This window comes from Triturus cristatus, chromosome 4_1 (genome assembly GCF_964204655.1).
Source record: "Triturus cristatus chromosome 4_1, aTriCri1.1, whole genome shotgun sequence".
Classification (NCBI taxonomy): Eukaryota; Metazoa; Chordata; class Amphibia; order Caudata; family Salamandridae; genus Triturus; species Triturus cristatus.
In genome coordinates, this window is record NC_140585.1 from 940701287 (window position 1) to 940724601 (window position 23315).

General features: G+C 43.2%; 1 protein-coding gene across 1 annotated transcript in view; it reads right to left on the minus strand.

The window, feature by feature from the left end:
* Nucleotides 1-787: 787 nt before the first annotated feature.
* NUAK1 (NUAK family kinase 1) overlaps nt 788-23315 on the minus strand; it is a 123693-nt gene continuing 101165 nt past the window's right edge. Inside the window, exons 4-7 of the mRNA XM_085653820.1 lie at nt 22197-22262; nt 9673-9792; nt 6781-6913; nt 788-5240 (exon numbers count right to left, since the gene is read on the minus strand). Of these exons, the coding sequence (XP_085509946.1) occupies nt 4084-5240; nt 6781-6913; nt 9673-9792; nt 22197-22262 (1476 nt within the window). The 3' untranslated portion in view covers nt 788-4083. The remainder of the gene's footprint in view (nt 5241-6780; nt 6914-9672; nt 9793-22196; nt 22263-23315) is intronic.

Genomic DNA, 23315 nt, shown 5'->3' on the forward strand with positions numbered 1-23315 from the left:
CTTATCAATTCAGAGGATAGCTTTTGTAGTCTCTGCAACATCAAAGACAAAATGTTATCCATTAAGTCTCTACATGTTAAACTCTTCTTAAGTCTTTCCGTTCTGAACTCAATCATGGTTGCATTTAATTTTCCATGCCTAAGCGAGACAAAGATTTAAGTGTAACCTATCCAAGAGGTTTTCAGGTTCCTAACGCAATCAATAAAGAATTATCCTTCCTTCTAAAGTAGGAGTAGTGAGAAACAACAAAACTTAAACTTCCTTCACTGTAAAGATTGAAAATCAACGACCATCCTTCACAAGCTGGGCCTTTAAATAATAATTCCTGCCTGAATTAAGAAATGGTAGGTAAAGACATCTTCAAATCAACGCTAAGATGCTACAACCAGCAGATGCCAACCACCAAGTGCACAGCTCTTGCAGATCGCATTAACACCAGCACTGATAGAAGCTATGAAATCTTAACTATCAAAGATTTCACCACTCCTCCTGCTGCGATCTTCAGCAACATCATCCCCCTTCCCAAGACCTTCACAACAAGCTCTCAGAATTCTTCTTTGACAAATCACCTCAATATACAACATATTTGATCCTCAACAGAACCCCAGCACCATTGCAACTCAACTTCGAATGACTGCTTTTGAACAAACCCTGACCTCCTGGCCTGCCGCCACCACTGTCGAAATCGCTGATACCATGACGACCATTCTCTTCAACTTTTTTGGTCTCACTCAATTCACTCACTCAGTTCAGCAAACAATGCAAATACACCCAGGGACAATAATAATTTGATGATTGAACTTTAATTAATAAAAAACTGTATCAGATAAAAATACAAACATTTTAGGTGATTATCCAGCATTTCCCAAGTGTGCCTCCTGGGGCTCAAACTAAAATACCACTAAAACACAAATTTTGGCAGGAGCTGCAAAATAAAATGCACCAATTAAATTACACCAAATATATTATACCTTTGAAATGGCTTTCATAGCAATAAATAATAAGAAGGCATTGTCAAATAAAAAAGACACTTTTACATTACAAAAAATAATAACCGTTAAATAATAAAAATAAAAAAATCACAATACTAATAACAATGTGCAGTCAAGTCTTTTTCTTTCTTCTAGGAATGATAACATGCCAGTAAGTCCCTACAGCATATTTCCAGTTTGGCAATAAGCAGTCAATCATTCGTTCACATTTGTATTTATTTATGTAGAACAGTAGCCCCGGGCAAAATCTCTTCATCTTAAGCTTTTATGAAACCTCTCAATAATTCTAGGAATAATCATATTTCAACCCAGTTTCCATAATTTTTTATTTATTGAAGGCTGGGTGTGGAGGTTATCCAAAGGAGTTCCAATGACAGCTATTAATAAGACAATGGTTTGACTCCTACACTGTAACGTCTGGGAAGTCCTGGTCACAGGGGGTGTTTTAGGAAGTTAGTTAAGAACTGGAAAGGGGACCTTGTGTGCATCGTGAGAACAGAGCAGACTGGTTTGTGGGGAAACCGATAAACAGTTAAAAATCTCCCTGACAAGTATTTGTTTTTTGTTTAAACGTTCACTGCCTAATGCAGTACAACTGGTTTCAAAATATGCATGTTCCTATTAAATCTACCAAGATGTTAAGAAAGTGTGACACACCGAGAGAAGCTTTTTTGAAGAGTACATGAGCAATGATTTGGAAGACAGTCTCCCTTAAGTAGATTAACGTGCAAATAGTTCAGGGTATTGTCAAGTGACTCTAGTACCATGATGAAGAACCAAAGGCACCATAAGTGTGTCAATGTCTGTAATGTTAGTCACTATTGCGGTCCTGGTACTATAGCATTTTAAAAAATTGGGATGAAATGTTTAAAGCACCATGGATTTTGCAAGATTTGTAGTTTCTAGTGAGTTCTTTGTCGTTAGATTTCTTCTTGAAAGACCGTTCTAAAAAGTCATGCCTGTGTTATAAACACACAGACTCGTCAAAAGGGGATTGCTCCGTCATTTTTATCTTCCTGTATAGGCAAAAAATACCGAAAGTAGTCTATGTTCAAATCACTTTTAAAGTCCATAACATGCAAGGTGGATGAGCAGAGGCTATTAGATGGAGCTAGAGGCCTTTGATGTTACATTTGTTCTACCCACTGGACTTCGGGTCTAATTGTGCTACAATTACATCACAACATTACGGGCTTACACAACAGGTTCAGAAGAAACATCCGAGTCATTCATTATCGTGGCTTCTTAAATTTGTTTTCACTTAGAATAAATATTGAATTTGTCAAAAACAGTTAGGGAAGCACTGTATTTTCAACAACATTAATCCAGTAGATCGGAGTAAAAATGTACCTTTATGGGAATAAACATTCCTAATTTATCCATTTCTAAGACCACATACACAATACATTTCGTTTTCTCTCTCCAACTCTTTCTATCTGCCGGTTTTTCAATTACCTTCTCCTTAATCCTCAAATGACATTAAGGTCCTGTCCATGTAGCAACTTCAACCTTAATGACATACACGATAATGCTGATATATATATATATATAATTAATTCAGCTGTATTCGAATATCACAGTCAGAGGTGATGAGCTGTTCCCGTCATATACAAACCTATTTTACAATCATCAATCCCTCTACCACTTGAAATCTGCATCCTTCCTAGGTTTACTAAAAACTGACCTCAATTAAACTGTTAGACAAGGCGTCATATAACCTGGAAGGGCTTTCTCTGACTTACAACACTATTTCTTCCACCACATGCCTCCACCACATGCCTCAATACAACCACATAATAACGTACAAATAAACATTCTAATGAGATACCATTCTGTGACACTCCTTGGTATCCTCAAATCAAGTATCCTTTGCTGACAGTGTAAATTTACGTCCAGTTGTTGAGTTATAAAACGCGGTGAATCTTTTGTGCACTGTGGATCTGTTTATCCACATTTGGAAACATCCCTGAATATTATTGCAAGGATTTTTAACTTGGCGGGCTGGTAACATTTGGCATGTTGGTGAAGTATACCAAAGTTAGGAATTGTGGGGCAGACTGTAGTATTTGCAGTTCCCACTATCTGCACATTTTAGTCACCTGTGATACCTCACACTTGCGCCTGCATATTGTGCTGTGTGCTCTGTCGCTCATAACTTAAATTGTTTTTTAAAGTACATATACAAGAGTATGCGATGGCAAAAAGATGCTACTGTAGCCATCGAATTGTGCTCCCATTGCAGCTCTGAAAGTTGAACCTCATGCCCATCTTCTTGGCTGTCATATGACCATAAGCACAGCTTACACGCCTGTTGCTTGTAATCATTGTAACTTCTAAAGCAGCACATTTACAGTAGGCTGCCTCACGTCCCTTTAACTACAATTAATGTAGGCTGGCAGGGCGCGGAGAAAGTTCTAAGCAGACTCCTGAGAGAAGACCTCTTCTAAAAGCAGTTGACATCGTAGAAACTGGCTAATGCGACACATTAGGATTGTTGTGTTACCCAACATGTTCATACCTGCAAAGTTAAGATAGAATCCTGCACTGGTCGCAGCATGCACAAGTCAGTGTTTATGTTCGCAGAGAGCTTAGTCGAAATTCTGCAATGAGTAGCACTTAAGTGTAGCTTGTCTGTCTCTGTGGGAAGTTCTAATATTAGCCTCCCATTGAAATCCTATAACCCTGCCTTTTGCCAAATAAATGGTTCTTTTATTCTTGGAACTGGTGTGTATGGATACATCATCTGAAGCATATGAATCTCATTTGATGTGCACTTGATTTAGGATAGGGTGGAGGGTGAACTTATACTTTTCAGGCAATCCACTATTCTAAAAAAAATAAGGCTTTGGAACAACTGCACATTTTGAGAGGTCTGGCACACTTAAAACATGCATTTTTAAGTATAGATTTATGTCATCTCCTTAGATGTCTGATTTTGGTCAAACCACAAAATGTGGGAATTTAGCAGAAAGCAACTTTTCAACTGCCATAAACTTCAACTGTCAGCAATGAACTATTCAACTTTTATTCCATCATAAAGGTACACTGGATAGTTTCCTTTTGACAACTCCTAACGTCTGACTTCCTTCCCTCAGTTTAATTTGTTGCAGATCTCCAGAGCCTTTTTATACACCTGAGTCACATCATCCATGTCTGTAAGAAGGGAAAAGCTGCTGTCCGCCAGCCGGTTCCGGTAGCGTTTCAGGTTCTGTGGACGGGTATATTTCTTCAGTCCTTCAAAGTCATGCAACTGGAGGATATTTTCCGCTGAGACGCAGGTGCGGATTCGTTGCCGCGCCTGTCGATTCCCCGGTAAATCAAGCAAATCAGAGGAGTCGCTGGAGAGGAGACCGTCATCACTAGTAACAGTAGAAGGACGGCTGTAACTACGAGAGAGTCCTTCTCCAGACATGGATGCGTCTTCCACAGTCTTCAGAACTGGTTCGGATTGGCTGACCAGAGCAACCTCAGTGCCGCAGGTGGTATACTTGCCGTTGTGTTTCAAGATGCCTTTTCGGCAGTACGACAGGCTATGGGAAAGAATTCTAGGTGGGTCTGATGTTTTTGGGGAGGTGTCGCTGCTTTCAGTTCCATCGTCATTGTTCAACAGTTCTGAGGACTCGCTTCGTTCCGGTGAAGAGTAGTACCCAGATTCTCTTTGTGGTGTCTTCTTCAAGATGCCCTTTTTCGGCATTGGAGAAGACTGCTTGGTGCCACCTTTCCCGGGTATTTTCAAATCCACAGCACTGATGACAGACACACCAGTTCGGCACAGATCTTTCTCAGTCGTAAAAGAAGAAGGCAATGCAGTATTAGGAACCACTCCTTCAATCAACCCTGTACTGTGTGACCTGTGCTCACTGCTGCTTCGTTTCTTTAAGATGCTTTTTGGTCTCTTAGAGATGGATTTGGACAAATTTTCATCACCTTCACCTTGAAGAGTCTGTGCAATGTCATTTCCCTTCTTGGATTTCTTCAGAGATCTCTGTCGCTCTAGCGTCACTTCAGGGACAGGCGTTTTGGAAAGGCACTTACTTTTGATCTCCGTCTCCAACAAGCGACCAGAAGAACGATGATGCCAGTCAATAAATCTGGCAAGGAGTGGGGACTCCGAGTCCTTTAAAATATCACAGTCACAAACACTGCTCTTGTAACTCCAGTTGACCCACCAGTGATTGGCGATATCTTCGATGGTGGCTCGACGTTCGGGATTAACCATCAGCATCCATCTTATTAAGCCACGTGCATCTGTTTAAAAAAAAAAAAAAGTTGCGCGTTCACAAGATGCAAGAATTGCACAGAACTGAGTATAAAAACATATTACTGTTTGCAAGAAACTACAAAGTTTATATCTTTAGGTACACTGGTCCAAAGAACTCTCTTATTGAGAACTCCTGGTGTATGGAGGAGCGCTGTTGAGAAGGTCAATGAGGAGCATGTGTGTAGCCGGTTTTTCCAACAGTACAGTGCTAATTTTCTTAGGAGCTTGGATAGCCTGATGACTGTTGTATTTTTCGTTATAATGGATCATAGGTAAGTCCCCTGCCTGGGTTAAGCGGATTTTTTTTCTGGGTAGCAATGCTATCCAGGTAAGCAAACTGCTACAATGTGACTATGTGCACTTGAAGATGTAGTAAGTTTGTGCTAACCTTTTCAGAACGTCCCTAAGAGGTATGTTGGTGTCGTTCTGAGATTACATTTTAGTGAGGCTTGACTGTGACACATCAGACAGTGCCAGCTGGGCTCATCTTTTACTAGCTACTTATAACAACATCAGACAATGCAGATACCTCACTCAGACAGCAAGCACCCACATTAGCTCAATAGAAACGGGACACCATTAAGAGCGAGAAAGCAAAGGGATGCAGAGGTTATGTATGGACTTTTTTTTTTACTATTACGTTCTTGAATGTGATTTCTGTACTAGGCAGTAGAGATCTAAGCACCAAGGTCCAATATCGTCCTAGGACCTGGTATTGGACAGATGCACAATGCCAAGACCTCTTACCCTGCACATTTACCATGCAGAAAATAGGTTTCTCCCACACGATTAGAACACTGTATTTTATGTCTAACACCTTTGCAAAAAGCACAAATCCATAGTATTATTTTTTAAATCAAAGGTTTTTAAAGGCCCAAATATTGATTTTGTTGCTAGCCTGTGTGTTAAAAGCCTTACACTCTAGGTGGTCGTTTTCTATTCTGGCTCGCTCCTCTTACATACGCCAGAGGTCCCTAACTGGGCCATGTACAAGTAGTAAGCAAAGGTGTGTAAGAACTGTTCTGTTCTATAGCATATATATTTGGTGTGTCAATGCCTATCACCTGCTACATATTATTAGAAAATGGTCCTTGATTTTGGAGCGTATACACACACACAGAAACACACAGACAGGCTCACGCAGACACACATACAAACACTACCCAATTAATGTCTTGCGATCATTAACATCTGGCTGCCAGTCTCAATACCTTGTGTCTTTTTTCATGTGCATTAACAGGCGAGCTCTATGAGCAATTACGCTTTCTAATGGCGATAACATTGCCTTGTGTTTACTAGTTGAGCGATTTGCTTTCGCAAAGCCCCCAAGGCAAAGTCACCACGCTGCATGTCATAGAAAGCATCTTTAGCCGGCATGGTGCGTGGGCAAGCGTCGCGAGCAGTAGAAGCTCTGATGGCTGATACAGGGAAGCGTCCTGTCCCTGCCTTCTGCTTCTCACTGGCGCGGGGCAGCAGAGCGTGCTGACGCCCTGTCAGCGCGCGCAGCCCTCTCGCGCAGACTCCTACCTGACGGCTGCGTCGGCTCTCGGTACTCTCCGCTGCTGATCTGCCGGATTAGATTCTTGTGATCGAACCCATCAAAGGGCATGGTGCCATAAACCAGAGTGTACAGCAGCACGCCCAAGGCCCAGCTGTCAACCTGCGGAGAGGAGAAAAAGGAAGAAGTTACAAGAGGGAAGACAGGCTTGTCATCGAATCGCAGTTCGCATAACAGCGCGCGACCTTCTAGTCACAAGACGAGCACGTCTCAGCAGGGGCCTAACACGGGCCCTGCAGCCCCAGTGTTGCAGATGGGCACCCATCCCTTGAAGGGACCCCCCCAAGCCTTCAATGGGCCCTCACTAGGCCAGCAAAGATCTGTGAACTGTGAGATATCGCCCTTCTGACATGAGCTACAAGAATGTCATTTTTCGACTACTTAAATCTGTGTTCACTCAATCTGAATCCCTGCTCAGTATGTGGGGATTACTTTTACATAGCTCTCGGTTTCAGTAACCATTTCTCTGTTGTCCAGTCTGTTTAGCAACTGGTCTGCCTTGGATTTAAATCCATTCACCTTCCCCAGGAGCAAGTCCTCCCCTCATGGCCACACCCACCTCCATTACTCTTGTTCTCCAGTCTCGACCTCCAACAGTCCTGAGTGGCTAATGGAAAGTTTTCATGGGCCACCTCCCAGGAGTGCTGATGACCCTCCGCATATTTCTTGAAGAGAGCTGTGTACCCTTTCAGCCCACTGTAAGGCTATCAGGCATGGGGCAGTTCCGAGCCAGGCCCGGTCTACAGTTTTAGCCCAAACCTGCCTGTCCTGTTCAATCTGTGGCCATCCAGAGGCCTCCAATGCCGAGGCATCAGTAGACAGACCACCACTATCCAATATTTTCTCACTGGCGTAATCTATTCAGAGCCCTCCAGGTGCAGATGTCCCCCATGCTCCAAGATTCATGAAACACTTCCCCATGATGGACATGAAACCAATCTACATATTAATTCTTCCAGTTTCACTTTGCTTCCCTACACCATGCTTAGTGCATTTGCTTAACCCGCCGCACATCTGCAAATGCAATATATCAGTAGGCCACCCTCCATTTTGTAAACTTGAATCCAAACTTCAATGTCTCCGCAGATTATACTTAAATGGCCTCTACTATAGTGGAGATGTGCCACTGGCACACTCTTAAAGAGAATTAAACTGATCTCGAAGACAATTACTTGATCCAGAACGTATTAAACACTCCTCCCACAATACTTGGAACATGAAATTAAATGGTATGAAGTCCTCTCTGGAGTATCCTTTTGAAACTTTGAAATTTAACCTGGAATGATACATAGTGTGCGGTTATGTCTTTTGGCATTACTGTACGCTTTTCAATATGTAGGGGCTTTTAATGTATATTTAAAGAAATAGATCAGTTAAATGAATACATCCCTTCCCAACTTCAGCTCCAACATGATCAACATTATCAAACAAAACATGCTCTATGCTCTTCTCTGTTTGGTGCCACTGTCAATGCAGTACAGTACAGTTACTGCGCTAATGGTTGCATGTGCTAGAATAAAAGAGCAACAATGAGGCAGGCTGGAATTTTGCTTTCTTAATGAAGATCTCTTGTGCCCTGAAGAAGCTCCGAGGAGGAACTATTATTGGGTGCCTAAAATGCTCATTCATGGAGCAAAAGGAGTCAGAAACTGCAAAGAAAAGTGCATGGAGGTCAGTAGTGAATTATTGTGATGTAGACAGGGGCATAGCTTCAGGAAGGTGTTTGGGCTGTTACACCCCCCTAATAAATGTATTATTTTAATACCAAGGGTCCGATTCAGATCTTGTTCAGAAAGCATACCGACCAAATCGGTTACAGGATGCTTTCCATACGACTCGGATCAGGGAAGTCCGACCGAGCGAGTAAGATGCATCCGTTTGCATCCCGATACGATTCAGTCGGGCTCCCATTGACTTCAATGGGAGCCTGTGTTCCGAACGTGAACACAGGTTCCCATTGAAGAAAGGGGTGGTAGGGGAAAATCGTGCACCCTGGGGCGGGCAACCCATGGCGCCTGCCACATTGTGCTTGGCTGGGAAGGGGTTCCCTTGGGTACCCCCACAGGCCCGATTAGGAGTGCCCCAGGAGAAGGGTTCCTGCAATGGGCTCCCAAAGACCAATTCGAGCAGCCTTTTCATTCCGGGCAAACCGAATAGGAAAGGCTGTCTGAATCGGTCATCGTACTCACTTGTTCGGAAACCAAGTCCAAAGAACTGTACGATTCAGCTCCAGAAAGCCTCAACCTCTGAATGCCTTTTGAAATCGATTCGGCCAGCCCAATGTTTATCTGGCAGTGTGCTCGGTCGTTCAGAACTAGGAATGAGCCGGTCAGAAGAGAGGGCTCCGGCTCAGTTTCGGCAAACCTGAATCAGATTCAGAGCCCTTCCGACCGACATCAGAATCAACCCCATAGTTGGGTACAGGAGCTTTCAGTTGGGCAAAATAAGATGTCAGTTCGATTTCACCGGTGATTTTTAAATACTCTAAAAAACACACACACACACACTTGTCTCTGTTTTGAAGGTCTTAAACCATGGTTATTTTACCAAATACTGTGCCTTAAGTACCCCTCACAATCCGCAGTCCTTTACCTGTCCAATGGCCCTTAAACCCCCTCATGCTCTGCTTCCCATAGAATGCTTAACATGATATGCCAGCGTGATTGTCGGAAAATCAGAAGCTCACACACCCCCGTTCTTACTGACCAAGCTACGCCCCTGGATGTAGAAATAAAGTGGGGAATGACTATACGGCAGAAGCACAAGAGAAAGAGTAGACTACCTTCAAATATTAAGCAATATGCAGAGGAAGGCCAAAGGAAATAACTTTAAAGATTAAAATAATGTCTTCAAAAACTTACTTCCGGTCCTCGATAAGGCCTTCCATTAACAATTTCAGGAGAGGCATAAAGCGGGCTGCCACAGAATGTCTGAAGAAACTTGTCTTTTTGGTACAGGTTTGATAATCCAAAATCGGCAATCTGTGAAAAATAAGCATACACTTATGAGATCAATTTGAAAACATTTCAGAATCTTAGAACATATATGTAGCACCCATTTGGTGACGTATAAAAGATACCAAGAAGCATTTCTTTGGATACCATGTGGAATTAGAATTGTTTTTAAACAATACGCTATGAGTATGGTAGCAAACATTACCAAGATGACCAAGTTGTACCCTCTATGGCAGGTTCCAAAGAGATCACACCGACTGAAAGTACAGCTTGTCAAATTAGTGCTAGGCAATACTTGTTAGCAGGAGCATTAAGGAAGCATGCTTGCTAGGTGTCCTTGCATTCATGACACTAGCTTGTGCTAACTTTTAAGATCAGACGGTGGCTTTCCAGTTTTCCGAAAATAATGAATAGGGTTTTATGTGATTTTTTTTACATTTCCATTTGTATATATCCATATTTAATTTTTGCCCATCTTATTGGCATTTATCCGTATTTATTTTGTGTTTTGATAACAAGTGAAGTCATAAAATTGTATATTTCAGCATTTATTTAAAGTAAAAACATGCAGCCATACTTTGCTGCCTGTCGTGTTTTAGCAAATTAAGCAGCCAAATATTACACGCCCTCGTAAATATCACAACTATAATACAAATCTATGTTTACCTAAGCATGTAGGTAGGGAAAGCTCAACCTGTTTTTTTTTTTAAACTTCCCATGATGCCCGTCTGCTCAGCTGCTGTCCTGGCAGTCACGAAAGACAGCATGGAGAGTCACCCACAAGAAGCACAATTTTCTGTATTTTTCCGCTTTTAAAAATAAATACAGACAAAGGATACACATTGTTTTCTGTCTGTATTTATTTGTAAAAATCAGTTTTAAAAAAGGAAGCCTGGGAGCCTTAATTATGAAGGAATTTAATTTGTCATAACTAACTGCATTATGATCATGAAAAATGAATGAATGAACACAGTTCTTGATTGAGAATGTAACATATTACGTATAGAACCACCTGCTACCACTTCACCTCCGGACTGCAAGGAATCCAACTAATCACGGACGTACCCTCAGTAACATTAAGATATATTAACCTATTCTGTGGTCAGGAAGGCTCAGAATCACAGAAAAAACTCGATTTGCTGTCGCAAACACGTGTATTTTGTGTATGAATCCCATTTTAAGAGTGGGCAAAATGTTACGGAATCCTACAAGGGGCCTGCGAGTGGATACAGAGTACGCATTTGAAATGGGCATGTGTGAGCATCCCCATCAATTGCTGAAAATAACCAATATATTAATCGTTTGAGACCGCAAACCTTTACAAAACATTGAAACGTTATCTATGCCCAAGTTGGGGCAGTAGCCCATTAGAAAAGGGGGAAGGGTACCTGCTGTGCCTGAATTGACGAAGAAGAAAGGCTAGGCATTGTAACCTCCCACCATGTACTCTAGGTTACCCTTATTATGTGAGTAATAAAATATTATGCACATGGAACTGATTCTTGCTACTTTCATGAAGCTTGCCTCTTGAACGCCGTGAACTACAGTGACTTCATCCTCCGAGAAGTACCCCCCTTGAAACTTTATATTCCGGATTTTCTACAGATTCAAGGGCATTTAAGCAGCTTCTACGCTTTGCATCCTGCCAGCTCTAGTGTTCGCTTTACAATGCAATCGCCTTATTGTGATGGAATGCGGCTGAAATCTAAGACCGCGCCGGGGCATTTGGACTGCGGCCCTATTCACAGGGCTCGCATTTCTTTTAATTGGGTGGAATTCCAGTTTCTTATCAAGGCTCGCGGGCTGGCGTGCACGACGCGGTCCTTAAGCTTCGAGAAGTGTGCCTTGTCAATCAGCAGAGCCGAAGGAAACAAGACCGCTGTTAAAAGTTTAGAGGTTGGTCGCCGGGCTCCATTATAGCCCAGGGTCCTTCTGCTGGGACTAGAGGGCTGACCTAGCACGCCGTGTTTTCCTTAAGAAAACACATTTCCTCTGTGGCGTGGAATGTATTCAAATAAAGCAGTGCCTTTGGACTCGAGCTGAGGAACTCGAAAACTGGGCGGCCATGTTTTCATTTAGTCCATTCAGGAAAGCGTGTATTTATATTAGAATCCACTCCCATCCTCACAGACCGATGCTTATCAGCGCTTCTCATTAAAACTGCCATATACAGAGGAACAAGATTAATAGATGTCAGGATTACTTCATGTTCCTGGCACTTCCGAGGAGCTCGAGGCAGTAATTCAAGAGAACTTTCCCAAAGTGTAGGAGCAGGAAATTCATCTTTAATTCTAATCTCTGTAATTTGATATAGAAGCCATTTACGGAGAATTGTTAAAACACGCAGCTAAATGCAGCTCGGTGGTTTCCTATAAAAACGAAGTAGAACTTCCAGTACTTTCAGCTAGTTAAAGTACATGTGACTTTAGAAGTTATTTTGCTGGAGAACTGGCCACTAACATGTACCAACGGCATGGATGCACCTTAGTTCGCCCCCATATAACACAAGCAATTCTATATAACCCTCAAACTGGATTAAAATGAACAAGGTGCGTGAGAAGCAGAGAGGTATCACTGGGCTGAGACGTCACCAAGTGCTGCTGTAATGCAAGAAAAGCCCAGGAAACGACCTTATTATTAAATGATAGGGATCAGCCCAAGAACATAATACTATTTTGTCAGTAGAACCAAAAAGTAGAACCAAAAAATCCTTGCCTTGTTCCTCATTTCTTGATAACCTAAATGAGTTGTCTTGCAGTGAAGCTTTGCTGTCTACTAATACGAAGACATCAAGCCTCAGTTAGAGTTTGGCGGGCGGGAACACGGGTGTTACTTGGAGATTCTCCTGACCAACCAGTCACATGGTTCTGCCCTGCTGTTTAGAGCTGGGGTAAGCGGTTTTACTCCGATGGAGCCTCCGCTGTAAAATCCAGCACCTCGATCAACAATGGATTACCAGGTGGCAGTGCGGATGATCGTCATTCATGAAAATGAATCATTAGGTGGTAAGGATTGTTCCAAGAGGAAAACACTATTTTACCAACAGCACCAACAATTCTTGCCCTGTTCCTCGTTACTTGATAAAGCAATATAAACTGTGATACATGAATGAATCTTCACTGTATTTTATTAAATCGGAAGACTTACGGCCTCAGTTTGAGTTCAGCTGAGTGAAAGCACTGCTGTAAACCAGAAAAACTACCACCCCACCTAAACTCATGGCTCCTCCCCTCTATTTAGAGAAGGGTGAAGGATCAGTTTTACAACTGTTGGAAGCTGCACTAGCTCTGGTGGGGTAAAATCTCCCCTGGCAGCTTGACCACCAAAGTGTCACCAGGACACGGTGACTGTCGTGTTGCCCGATTGAGGGCTTACCATGCAAGACTTGTCAGGGACAGACACGGAAATGTAGAATGCGCCCATGCACAGGGAAACAAGTGTCCGGGTGTTAGGTCATTTACTTTTGTGATTTTTTTTTCTCAGAGTAAAACAGTTAGGCAAGTGGGTGCTTTCAATATGGCACCCATCTTCTATGCAGTGAAGGGAGCGGTCACCACCACGACTACCTTCACAGTACAGAGATCTCCGGCAGGCATGGAGGGATCTCTAAATAGCACAAGCTCCTTTCATAGGCTGGTTGTAAGCCATGACTGCTGGCCCCCCTGGCGGGTCAGTGGACTGTCCACTAGGGTCTATATGAGGTCCTTAATACTCATATTATATAAACAGCAATGCTTTCTACATCTGTAGGGGGATAATTCATATCTGTCATACCTGTTAATTACTTTCTATAACGCAAAGGAATTAGGCCCTTGGTGTGGGTTGCAGATTTCAACTAACGGTTAACTATTTATGTGCAGAATGATAAAAAAGAAGTATAAGGTAATATGCATTTTGGTACAATAATGTCATTTCTGGTGACATTGATAAACCACTCTGCCTTTGGTCTCATGAACTGATGTCATGTCACTTATGTTTTCGGACCATAAAAAGAGAATACCCTAACTCTACTGCTATTTCAAGCAAGACTCAAAAACTAAATGGAAGCATATCCCAGATAATACCCAGCCATTGCTAAAGACCTAGAAAAAAGTCCAGAGTGACCTCACCTCTGCGTTAAATTATTTTATTTTCAAGAACACAGATTCTCCTCGCAGTCCAAACTATGTGTTCCTACTATCTCCACCATCCTGACACACTGATCACAGCTCTGCCCCTCCCTTTTACAGCACTTCTGTCCCACCCACACTGCCCCTTTATCTGTCGCCTTTTCCTCTAACATCCCCCACAGCTTGTACCCATATTAAAATCTACCAATCAAAAAGCTCTCCATTTGACCCTTAAAGCCCCAAAACAAGTCAAGTGTCCATTTACCTACAAAGATTTAAGCTTCCTCTTTTCATTGCACAGCTAAAAAAGAAAATGGTACTCCCCATTCCTCCCTCTCAAACTTCTGCCTGGTGTCCCAGTGTCCCTTCTTAGGGGTTATTTAAGCGCCTTGTGAATAATGCCTGACACTATTTCCTCATGCCAAATCTGCTTGATCTTTCAGACAGTTTTCCGCACGCTCTTTTCTCTATCCCACTTGCACACACATATTTCACACAGCCAGCTTTACTATCTCTACCAGAACCAAGTCTCATCTGTCTGTAATCTCCTCTAATTTCTGAGCAGGACTCCACATTGTTGATCTATCCACACTCTTATCTACCCTTAGCATTACTGGCACAGCCCCTGATTCTACATGAACATATCACCCAAGCCTTCTCCACACGTCTAAGTGCACATATACAGCTGACTTTTAGCAATCCAGCATCGGCTAACTCTGGATTTTCCTTCTGTGATCATCTAAAACAGAGATGACCAACATCCTTGACATCTATGTACCAACTCCAGACCGAATCCAATTTCTTTGGCAACTGTGAACACCTGCCCCAATCCTCTCTCTTTGATAGTGTCAGTCAAAAACATAGCCTCCTCTTCAACCCCATGCGGCCAGTCTTTCATAACTGGAACGTCCATAGCATCCACCCACACATTTCCTTCCCTACAGCCAGTGTCGGATTAGAGCACTACGACTTCAACAGAACACTTCTCAGCTTCCTGTCCTACGCCTTCTTCCCAGTGCACAAAGTAATTAATTTGGTTAAAAGAATCTAAGACAACATTCCAAGACATACCACCACGTCATCAGATGATCAGCAGGTTGGACACCTATCAACCAAAAGCAGGACTTAATGAAAAACTACTGGTACCCGTTTCTAAGGCCATAATTAACCCTACCACCCCATGATCTCTCCGAAACTCTGACCTGGTATGTCGCTCCTTGTAACCTTCGCTCGGCCAGTGAAAACGTGTAGCTCCTCCCACGCCTTTCTGTGCCACCTCCCTGGTATGTTCCATCAAAATACAGGCGCTACACCACAGGAACTCACTAACTAAACACAGTGAAAATCTCCCCACTCCTCAAGTTCAAGACTGCACTCAAGGCCCCCTTCCTACCACTGGAATTCCACAAGTAGTAACATTTACGAGCCATTTATCTACACAGCTATTCGTTCAATCAAAATAACTTCATTTCTACATATTATCTCGCGGCTCCTCACTTGCCATCTTTCACACTAATAACATTCTCAGCATGTCTACCCCTCAATCCGATACCTGCTTGTGGAGAATTGGTGTCGCTCCTGTGCACAACGAAAGGCTGTTGCTCAAATAAGTATATCCAGAATCAAGTGCTTCTTTATTCCATGTATTGTCTTTACTTGCAGCAAATTGTTTAATATGCACCATGTGTAACTTCAACTTCTTATTTCTGATTGCACTTATGCATGTATGGCCTCAGCAAATTGACTGTAGCTTCTTCTTAACAGATTATAGCCAGAGATTTATATCAATAATACAATTGTGTAAAACTATGTACATCCAAAGAACCTGTATAGCTGGAAAATGTAGTAAAAGCAATTCGATTTTTTTGAAAATACCTTTTGCAGTAGTAGTCACCCTGTCAATACTAAGTATGTAGCAAGCATTGGCAAAGACAATAGGTCTTGATTTAATGTGCTAAGAGACGTTACAAGCATGCACATGTGTGCATTTGTGTACAAATTAGCAGTAAGGAGCAGATGGATAGGAAGGTAGTGATATGCAAATTAGTCCCTCAAAAACTGGATTGCAGGCACTCCATTGGAGGCGGATGGATACATCTAAATAGCCAATAGCATTAGGTGAGAAAGTTTACCCCACTGGGTTGAGCTAAGAAGTGACTGACATACCAATAACAGAAAGCGGCTTGGTAAAAAAAGCCAATATGTCCGAAAGAGGCAAACCCAAAAACAACTGTATTCCAGTAGGAAACAAAAGGTTGTTTTGACAGATGTGGTGTCAGAAGAAGACCTAAAAAGAACTGGAAGGTACCGAGGTGCACGTCAAGCAGCTACTGATGTCATGTCTTGTTTGAGATCAAAAATAATCCTGTTGGTTCTCTTTGAGGGTGAACTACAGTCACAATAAACTGAAATACCCAAATCAGTCTTTTCAAAAGTGAAACCACAGAAGTCGCAATGGAGTGAAAATGTAACTGTACATCTACAGTTGCTTCAGGGAATCCTCAATGGCATTCCATTTTTATTTATTATTCCTAATCGACTCTCGCACGTCACAACTTGCTAGAAACGTTCTTGTAGTCTTTCCCAGGGAAAAGGGAAGCATGCCCTCTGAATTTCGGTGTTATTTTAATGCATTTAGTAAGTCTTTCTATATTTTCTTCATTTCAAACTCTCCACGATGTTGTTCTGTGCCTTGCAATACATCTACAAAAGTGATATTTACTTCAGAACTGCAAAATCGTATTGGGACTGCACGAGGTCAAAGAAGAGAACTAGGCGGACATATCAGATCAGACGAAGCTGGTCCTGGCTGAAATACAGAATGTGAAATGTGCCGTCTTTTTTCCTGCACTCGAGTGATTAATTGACACAAAGGACACAACCGGAAGCAGTACGTGTAAAAAATGAAACCCTTCAACACGTGCAGACTGTGCCGACGGCTGCCAGGAGCTGTGGTCTCTCTATCCAAGGTGCATTCCTTTTGAAGTATTTCGGGTAAAGTGAGCGGAAACTACCACATGTTTCCGTCAGATTCCCTTGTCTGCTGAAGGCTCTTTAATGAGACGCAGGACTTTCCGTAAAAAGCGATGAGACGTGAGGAAACGCAGACAGCGCGGCCCGCGGGCGGTGCATCTGCTGGGGCGTGTGGGCCGCCGGCCGCCGGTGCACGGACGGGCGGCCGGCTGTGCTGAAGCAGCACATGTGGCGGGCTCGCCTTGCTTTGAAACAGCCTTTGCTTATTATTCTACAATGATCAAAAGGTTATTCCACTTTCCGCGGGAGGCACCTGAACCCTCTAAGCCAAGAACACACGCCCTGCCTTTTGAAGGACGCGCCGCAAGCTTAAGGAATTGAAGCTCAGGAGACATCTTTATATACACAGAAGGACCACACTCGTCTTCCCAGGTCTTTCGTCCTTTTTAATATCCGCGCATCCTGGTAATACTTATTTTTGTTACCCCGGGACAGGGTCATGTTGTAATACGCTCATTTTTCTTCCCTCTATCATACTTCCTGCCGGCTGCAGAGAAATAACTTTTGTAATGAGGACATGCTGAGCAGACCTGCATAGGATCTGGGATCGAGCGGTTCCAGGGATCACTGAACCCCAGTTATAGCTGCATCTTAGAACCAAGCTGCTCTTGCTTGCATTATAATCACATCACATGCACTACATGTTACATAGTATTTGTATAGTGCATGGTTGAAAGGCAGTTAGGTGCTATATAGGGTGGAAGGCAGAGATCCAATCAGAGTGAGAACACAAGTGGGGCCTAGGGTTCTTAGAGGAGCAGGGAGGTGGATTATTTACTGTGTTGTGATGTAGTGTTCTTGAAAGAGGTGCCTCTTCAATCCTTTTCCAAACTCGAGTGCAGGGGCGGCATTGATGGATGCAGGGTTGTTGCTCCAGTTCCTGGAGCATTGATGGAGTGGGCCTGTTACTTTGTTATTTGTTCCTTCTCGTCTTAATCTTCAGTCGTATGCAGCTATATGCATCTTCACAATTCTCGTGCTTACCTGCACTTATGAGAAAAGTTTACTCTTCAGAGTGTTTCTTTCTATTTCACACTTTCACTACTCAAAAACTGTGGCAGAACCTCAGGAGGCCACCACACTGGTGTTCAGCTTCTTTCTGGATATTGAAAAGAAAATATACTTCTGCAGCCTGCAACATGCTCAAGGATTTCCAGTGAAACTAGAGGGGTAAACAATTGGTTACTTACCTGTAGGAATAGTTTTGCTTAAGGAATTTTCTGGATTCACATGCTGCGCATTGCTCCGTTATCGAGTGGCTGGGTCTGGAATTGTATTCTTTCTACTCTTCTCCATCCGCACCCTCCCTGTGGCATCGGTGGCAAGTTCATCCTCCTATGATACATGACGTATGCCACAGAAACCCATGCATGCGATCGCCGTCTTCAGATTGTTTCTAAGCCTCGCCTATTAGACAGAGCATGAGCTGTTTGTTGTGAGACTTATAATTTGCTTACAGTGCGTTGAGTCTCCTCACCTACCACTGGTTGGCTTTACTGTTGCTCTCATTTGCTTGCGTCTTATCAGTTAGCTGGTGTGAGCTTTCCTTCCTTTACCTGTGTTTGCCCCTGCTCTAGAGCCATGATGCATTACTTGCATCCTTCTACTGCTCATTTTTCAGGTGCTATTTTTTCCTTTTTAAGCACTCCATACGAGTGCATTTGTTTTCCACATTTCTTCCTAGTGTGCTTCTCTTCCTGCCTTTGCACTCCATTGTGCGCTCTCTCTAGCCCAATGTTCTTTACTCTCGCTGCTTCAGTTGCTCTGTTGCCCATATACTTTACCTCCCTGCTACATGTTACTCTTTCGCATAGTTTACTTCCCTCCTCATGCCCTACATGTTGCTTTCACCCCACCTGCCCCCGTGATGCTTCTCCTCACTCTCCTGTTGCTTCCCTCACCTCATCCTCTGTGATTCTGTTCCCTTCCTTCCATATTGCTTTCACCCCCCTGCCTCTGCACCACGTTGCTGTCTCTTGCCCTTGTTTCTGCCTCCACATCTTTTGGATCAACTTTGCAAGGTAACAAATGCTGCAGCTCCATTGCATAAGGGCACACAGAGGCACCTGGGACCTGCAATCACTGCCTGGAGTGGTACAGTGGAGGAGGTCAGTCCTTAAGCTTTCTTTAAATGAAGTAACTACTTCCCCCAGAATGAGTGCGACAAAGGAGCGATTGCACCTTCTTTCTGCTCCACAAGTTTTATCACAATTTTTAGGTCTCAACAATAAGGCTGGTTTTAGCGATGTGCATGCAAACGCCTATTGCGGATCACAGGGCTTTAAGTGGGATGAAAAGGGTGCGGGGAAATGGGGGCAGGGGGTCACTAAGAGGGATTGGCCTAAATAATTAAGGGCATGGGATAAAACATGTGAACTACAATTAAACACATAAGTCCGCTGCCTTACTAGCCTAGGCGCCTCTGTGAGTTTTCTGCTATGCATCCAGACATATCAAACAACAACAAAAATATGCCAAAACAAGCCAGACATATTGGCTCTGAAAGTGTTTGTTAGCAATTTGATTTGAATGACTAAATGATATGATGGTAAATAATAAAAAAAATGTAATCACATAAATGCTACATATGTGACCATCACAATGTGTCCACTGGAGAAAGATCAAGGAATGGATGACCATGTAATTTGAACCCTCTTATGGCCCACTGACTCACACTGCCTTCAGCCTCCACTCCAAAGCTCTCTATCGTGTCCCATTATGAACACCCTCCCACAGTCGGAACTCACCAGGACACCTAACGGTGTCTCAGCTCACATGTACCATACAAGCTTTGGAAAGCCCAACTGTTCAGCCTTTTATAGCTGAGACCTCTTCCCTTTGCCAATACCAAGTAAAGTCAATTCCAATTCAAAATTACGCTAAACAAAAAGAGTTGACAAATGTTAAAACATTTCAAGTCTTTTCTTAAGTAAAATATGCAAAATACAGACACACACACACTCACACACATCCCCCCACCCCTAAAACCATTGGCTAATGTAGTTATGTTTTTAATTACAACACAATATACTCAAAACCAGTTTTAAAATAATGTTTGAAGCAGTTAAGTGCAAAGTAATACACTGTAAGAGTAGCACAAAAATGATGGGAAGGAGCACAACAGGGAAAAATCAAAGGGTAAGGGATGAGAAAAGAAGGGAAAGCTGCGGTTTGCCCGGTGCAGATGCTATTTCTTATAATTTATATGGAGTTTTGTTTTCTGTACTGTGTGTACATCCAGAAGGACATGGACAGATTGAGTACAATCTAGAAGCAGGCCTACTAATAGCATTGGCAATGCCAACATGCCTGGCTTTGGCTACCAGCCTAGTGGAGTAGTCTGTGCTCGTTTTGTCAAGGTTTTCATAAAAGTGTGTCATTGGGAAAGCTGCCGACCCTTAGTAATTAAAAAAACTTAAACAAACATGGGTTAAACTAATATATTTTGAAGGGGTCTTGGAAAATCCTTTGCCATAGTGGTCCCTAGCATCTAAGGAAACTACTTTGTGTGTGGATGTTCTCCTTGTGAAAGAGCAAAATGCCGTCACTCCCAGTGAAGTTAGCAAGTGGTTGAACTGGACTGGCCGAGTGCCCTATGCTGCATGCTATATTGGGCTTAGGACAATGTGAATGGCACAATAATAGACCAATGGATAGATACGATTGGCTGAAAGCCACAATAAGCAAGTTTATTGTGCATATCATTTTTTTTTAAACGTCATGACTAATGCCAGATCTAAAAACAGAGGTGCTTTAAGGAAAGACTCAAACAGAAATTTATTTTAACTGTACAACACAAAACACAAGTATCCTTGGGGGTAAAATTGCACTTCGTACCAAGGTTAACAATTTGTGATGGTACGTGGCAGAAATGGGAGTAAAAATAGAAAATATTTCTTAATATAAAGAGTCTTGATTTCACTGAGCAACTAGAAGCATAAGAGGTCGAGTCTAAACTAAAAACTGGGGTGTCCAATGGTCAAGTGAGCCAACCCGCTGCAGATTTTCATGATAACCGCTCACTATACATAAATGGTTTCCATTTAGATTCAGCAGAAGTACATTTAGCACCGTTACTATAGCTTGGGCTTTGGACTTAGATTGGACATGCCTGCACTAAATAAATTTCGACTTTCCTGGAACAGTTAGAGTGGAATAATAAAAGTAACTGTATAGCTGTGGTAAAGTTACACTTACCAAGGAAATGGACAGACTGCTTGCCTTTACGTGGAGCTGACACTACTTCCGCGAGGAAGAGGCCTGCTGCCGAGCTTATGTCGCTACTCTGAGTGGTACTACCCTGTGGTATGGCTGGCATCAATCTAAGACGGGTGGGAATCAAGTAAACACTGTATCCCCACATACACATACAAAAGAAGCAAAAGGCGGCAGTCTGTTCAAGTCTAAGCTAGGGAATGGAAATCATCTTTAATATGCGATCTCTGTGCATCCAGAATCCTTGCACCTCCCCCCCCCCCCCAAAGTGTGTTGAAGCCCCCAAGCGTCCCTTCTTTCGCAGACATTCATTGGCTTATTGGCCTTGGGCTGAACGGGGCTTCTCATAAATGGTTAGGGCACTTGTAGGGTTGTGGCTCACCTGTGTATTTAGCAGTTTTCTGTTTACTGCTCCTAGATGACTCAGAAGACGCTATTCAAATGAGTGAACACTTCACAAGTGGCTTTCGTATTTTTACAGTTGTTCCTCCACCTGTCTTCAACTCCAATCACTTCCTCTATCCTGTAGCACATACTTAAGCGGCTGTTTCTTTTCTAGTTTTACACGTTAGTGGATTTGTTGACTCTAATTGTCTATTCTCTGTTCTCATGTAGCACCACAAATGGGCGTGCTGAAACAACCTCAAAACTGCGAGCCACAAATGATAAAACCTTCAAGTCAATCCACGTTTACTTACCTGATTACTTACCGCTTATTTGCATATCTCGCACAGTGAAATGCAAGACTGAAATCCTTTTCAATAGCGGTCACCCTTGTAATTAGACATTATTACTGGCGTGGGTCTTACGTATTTTGTTTTCCTTCATCCGAGCACCACATCCAAAGGTTTCACACACAGGTCACTGTAAACACACACTGCACCAACCACGCACAACTAAAGTAGTAGCTTTTTACTCACTGAGCTAACCGCACTCATAGCTCTGAGGCGCTATGCAAACACTAGAACACACTGCATTTAATTGCACGCGTCAGTCTGGTTTCGCTTATTCCGATTGGAACTATAGGTATGGGTGCATATATAAAACCAGAACTATAAAAAAAATTAAAAATACCTTTATGTTGCAATTCTCATCAAGCAGAATGTTTTCCAGCTTCAGGTCCCTGTGCACAACACCGCTCTGAAAGACAAAGGAAGGGATGGGGCAGAGAATGAGATGCGGTTACAGACAGTAATGTGCACACGCAGGGTGGCTCCTCTCCCTCACCCAGGGGTTTGCCTATCGCGAGACCCGGGGGCAGTGGCCATGGGCAGGAGACGCACCAGGGGCAGCAGCGGCTGCCCCTAGTGGGCACCAGTCCCTCGGCCCTCTGGCACTGCTGCTGGCATAATACAGCTGTTATATGAAAAAAAGCGATCTCAGGGATCGTTTGTGTTCATGCAAATGCTGTAATGTCAGGTTTGCAGCAGAAGAGGGCTCCACTGACTGTTTTGCACATATGCCAGGGGGGAATAGTTACAGCCCAGCCTAACACATACCCTAAACATCTGGCATGCTGCACTAGCGTCACGCAGTGCCATACATCAGATAATGGAGCTTCAGGGCTTGTCAATCACACACCCTCTTGCCCAATCAGAATATGGAATAGAGAAAAAGGTCTACTTCTTGGTACCTTCAACCCTATACCAGCTTCAGATTGGGTAGAAGCTGGTGGGTCTGCCTCAGGCTGCAGCAGAGAGATGGGCGTGTCGGAAAGCGTGGGCCTGTCTCAGGTACGTTTTTCTGAATTTAAGCCTAAGTATGTTCGTTTGTGTGTGTGCTGGGGATTGCATATGTATGTATGCAAGAATGTATTGGTGTGCGTGCCTGAAACTGTGTGTGTTTGTATGCATGTCTGCTTGTGTGTGAAGTAAAAGTTTGCCCCCGGGTTTGGCAAGGACCGAGGCAGAGCGCTGGGTCGTGCTGTTGGGGCCCACCACTTCCATACTGCACGGCCACCACTGATCAGGGGCTTGCTGAGAGGCGAAGGGAGGAATGGGTGGAATCCTACAAAGAGCATTAAACAGCAGGAGAATCCTTTCGGAACTCCTTCCCAGCCCCACCGTGTAAAAGGCAATATGCTCTTCCTAGGCAGCCAAAAACAATGTCTTTCAGTGGCGGGAATCCTCGGGAAAGGACCCGCGGAGCCCCTTTGAATCCTGTGAACTCTAGACCCGATAGGCAGGTCTGTTT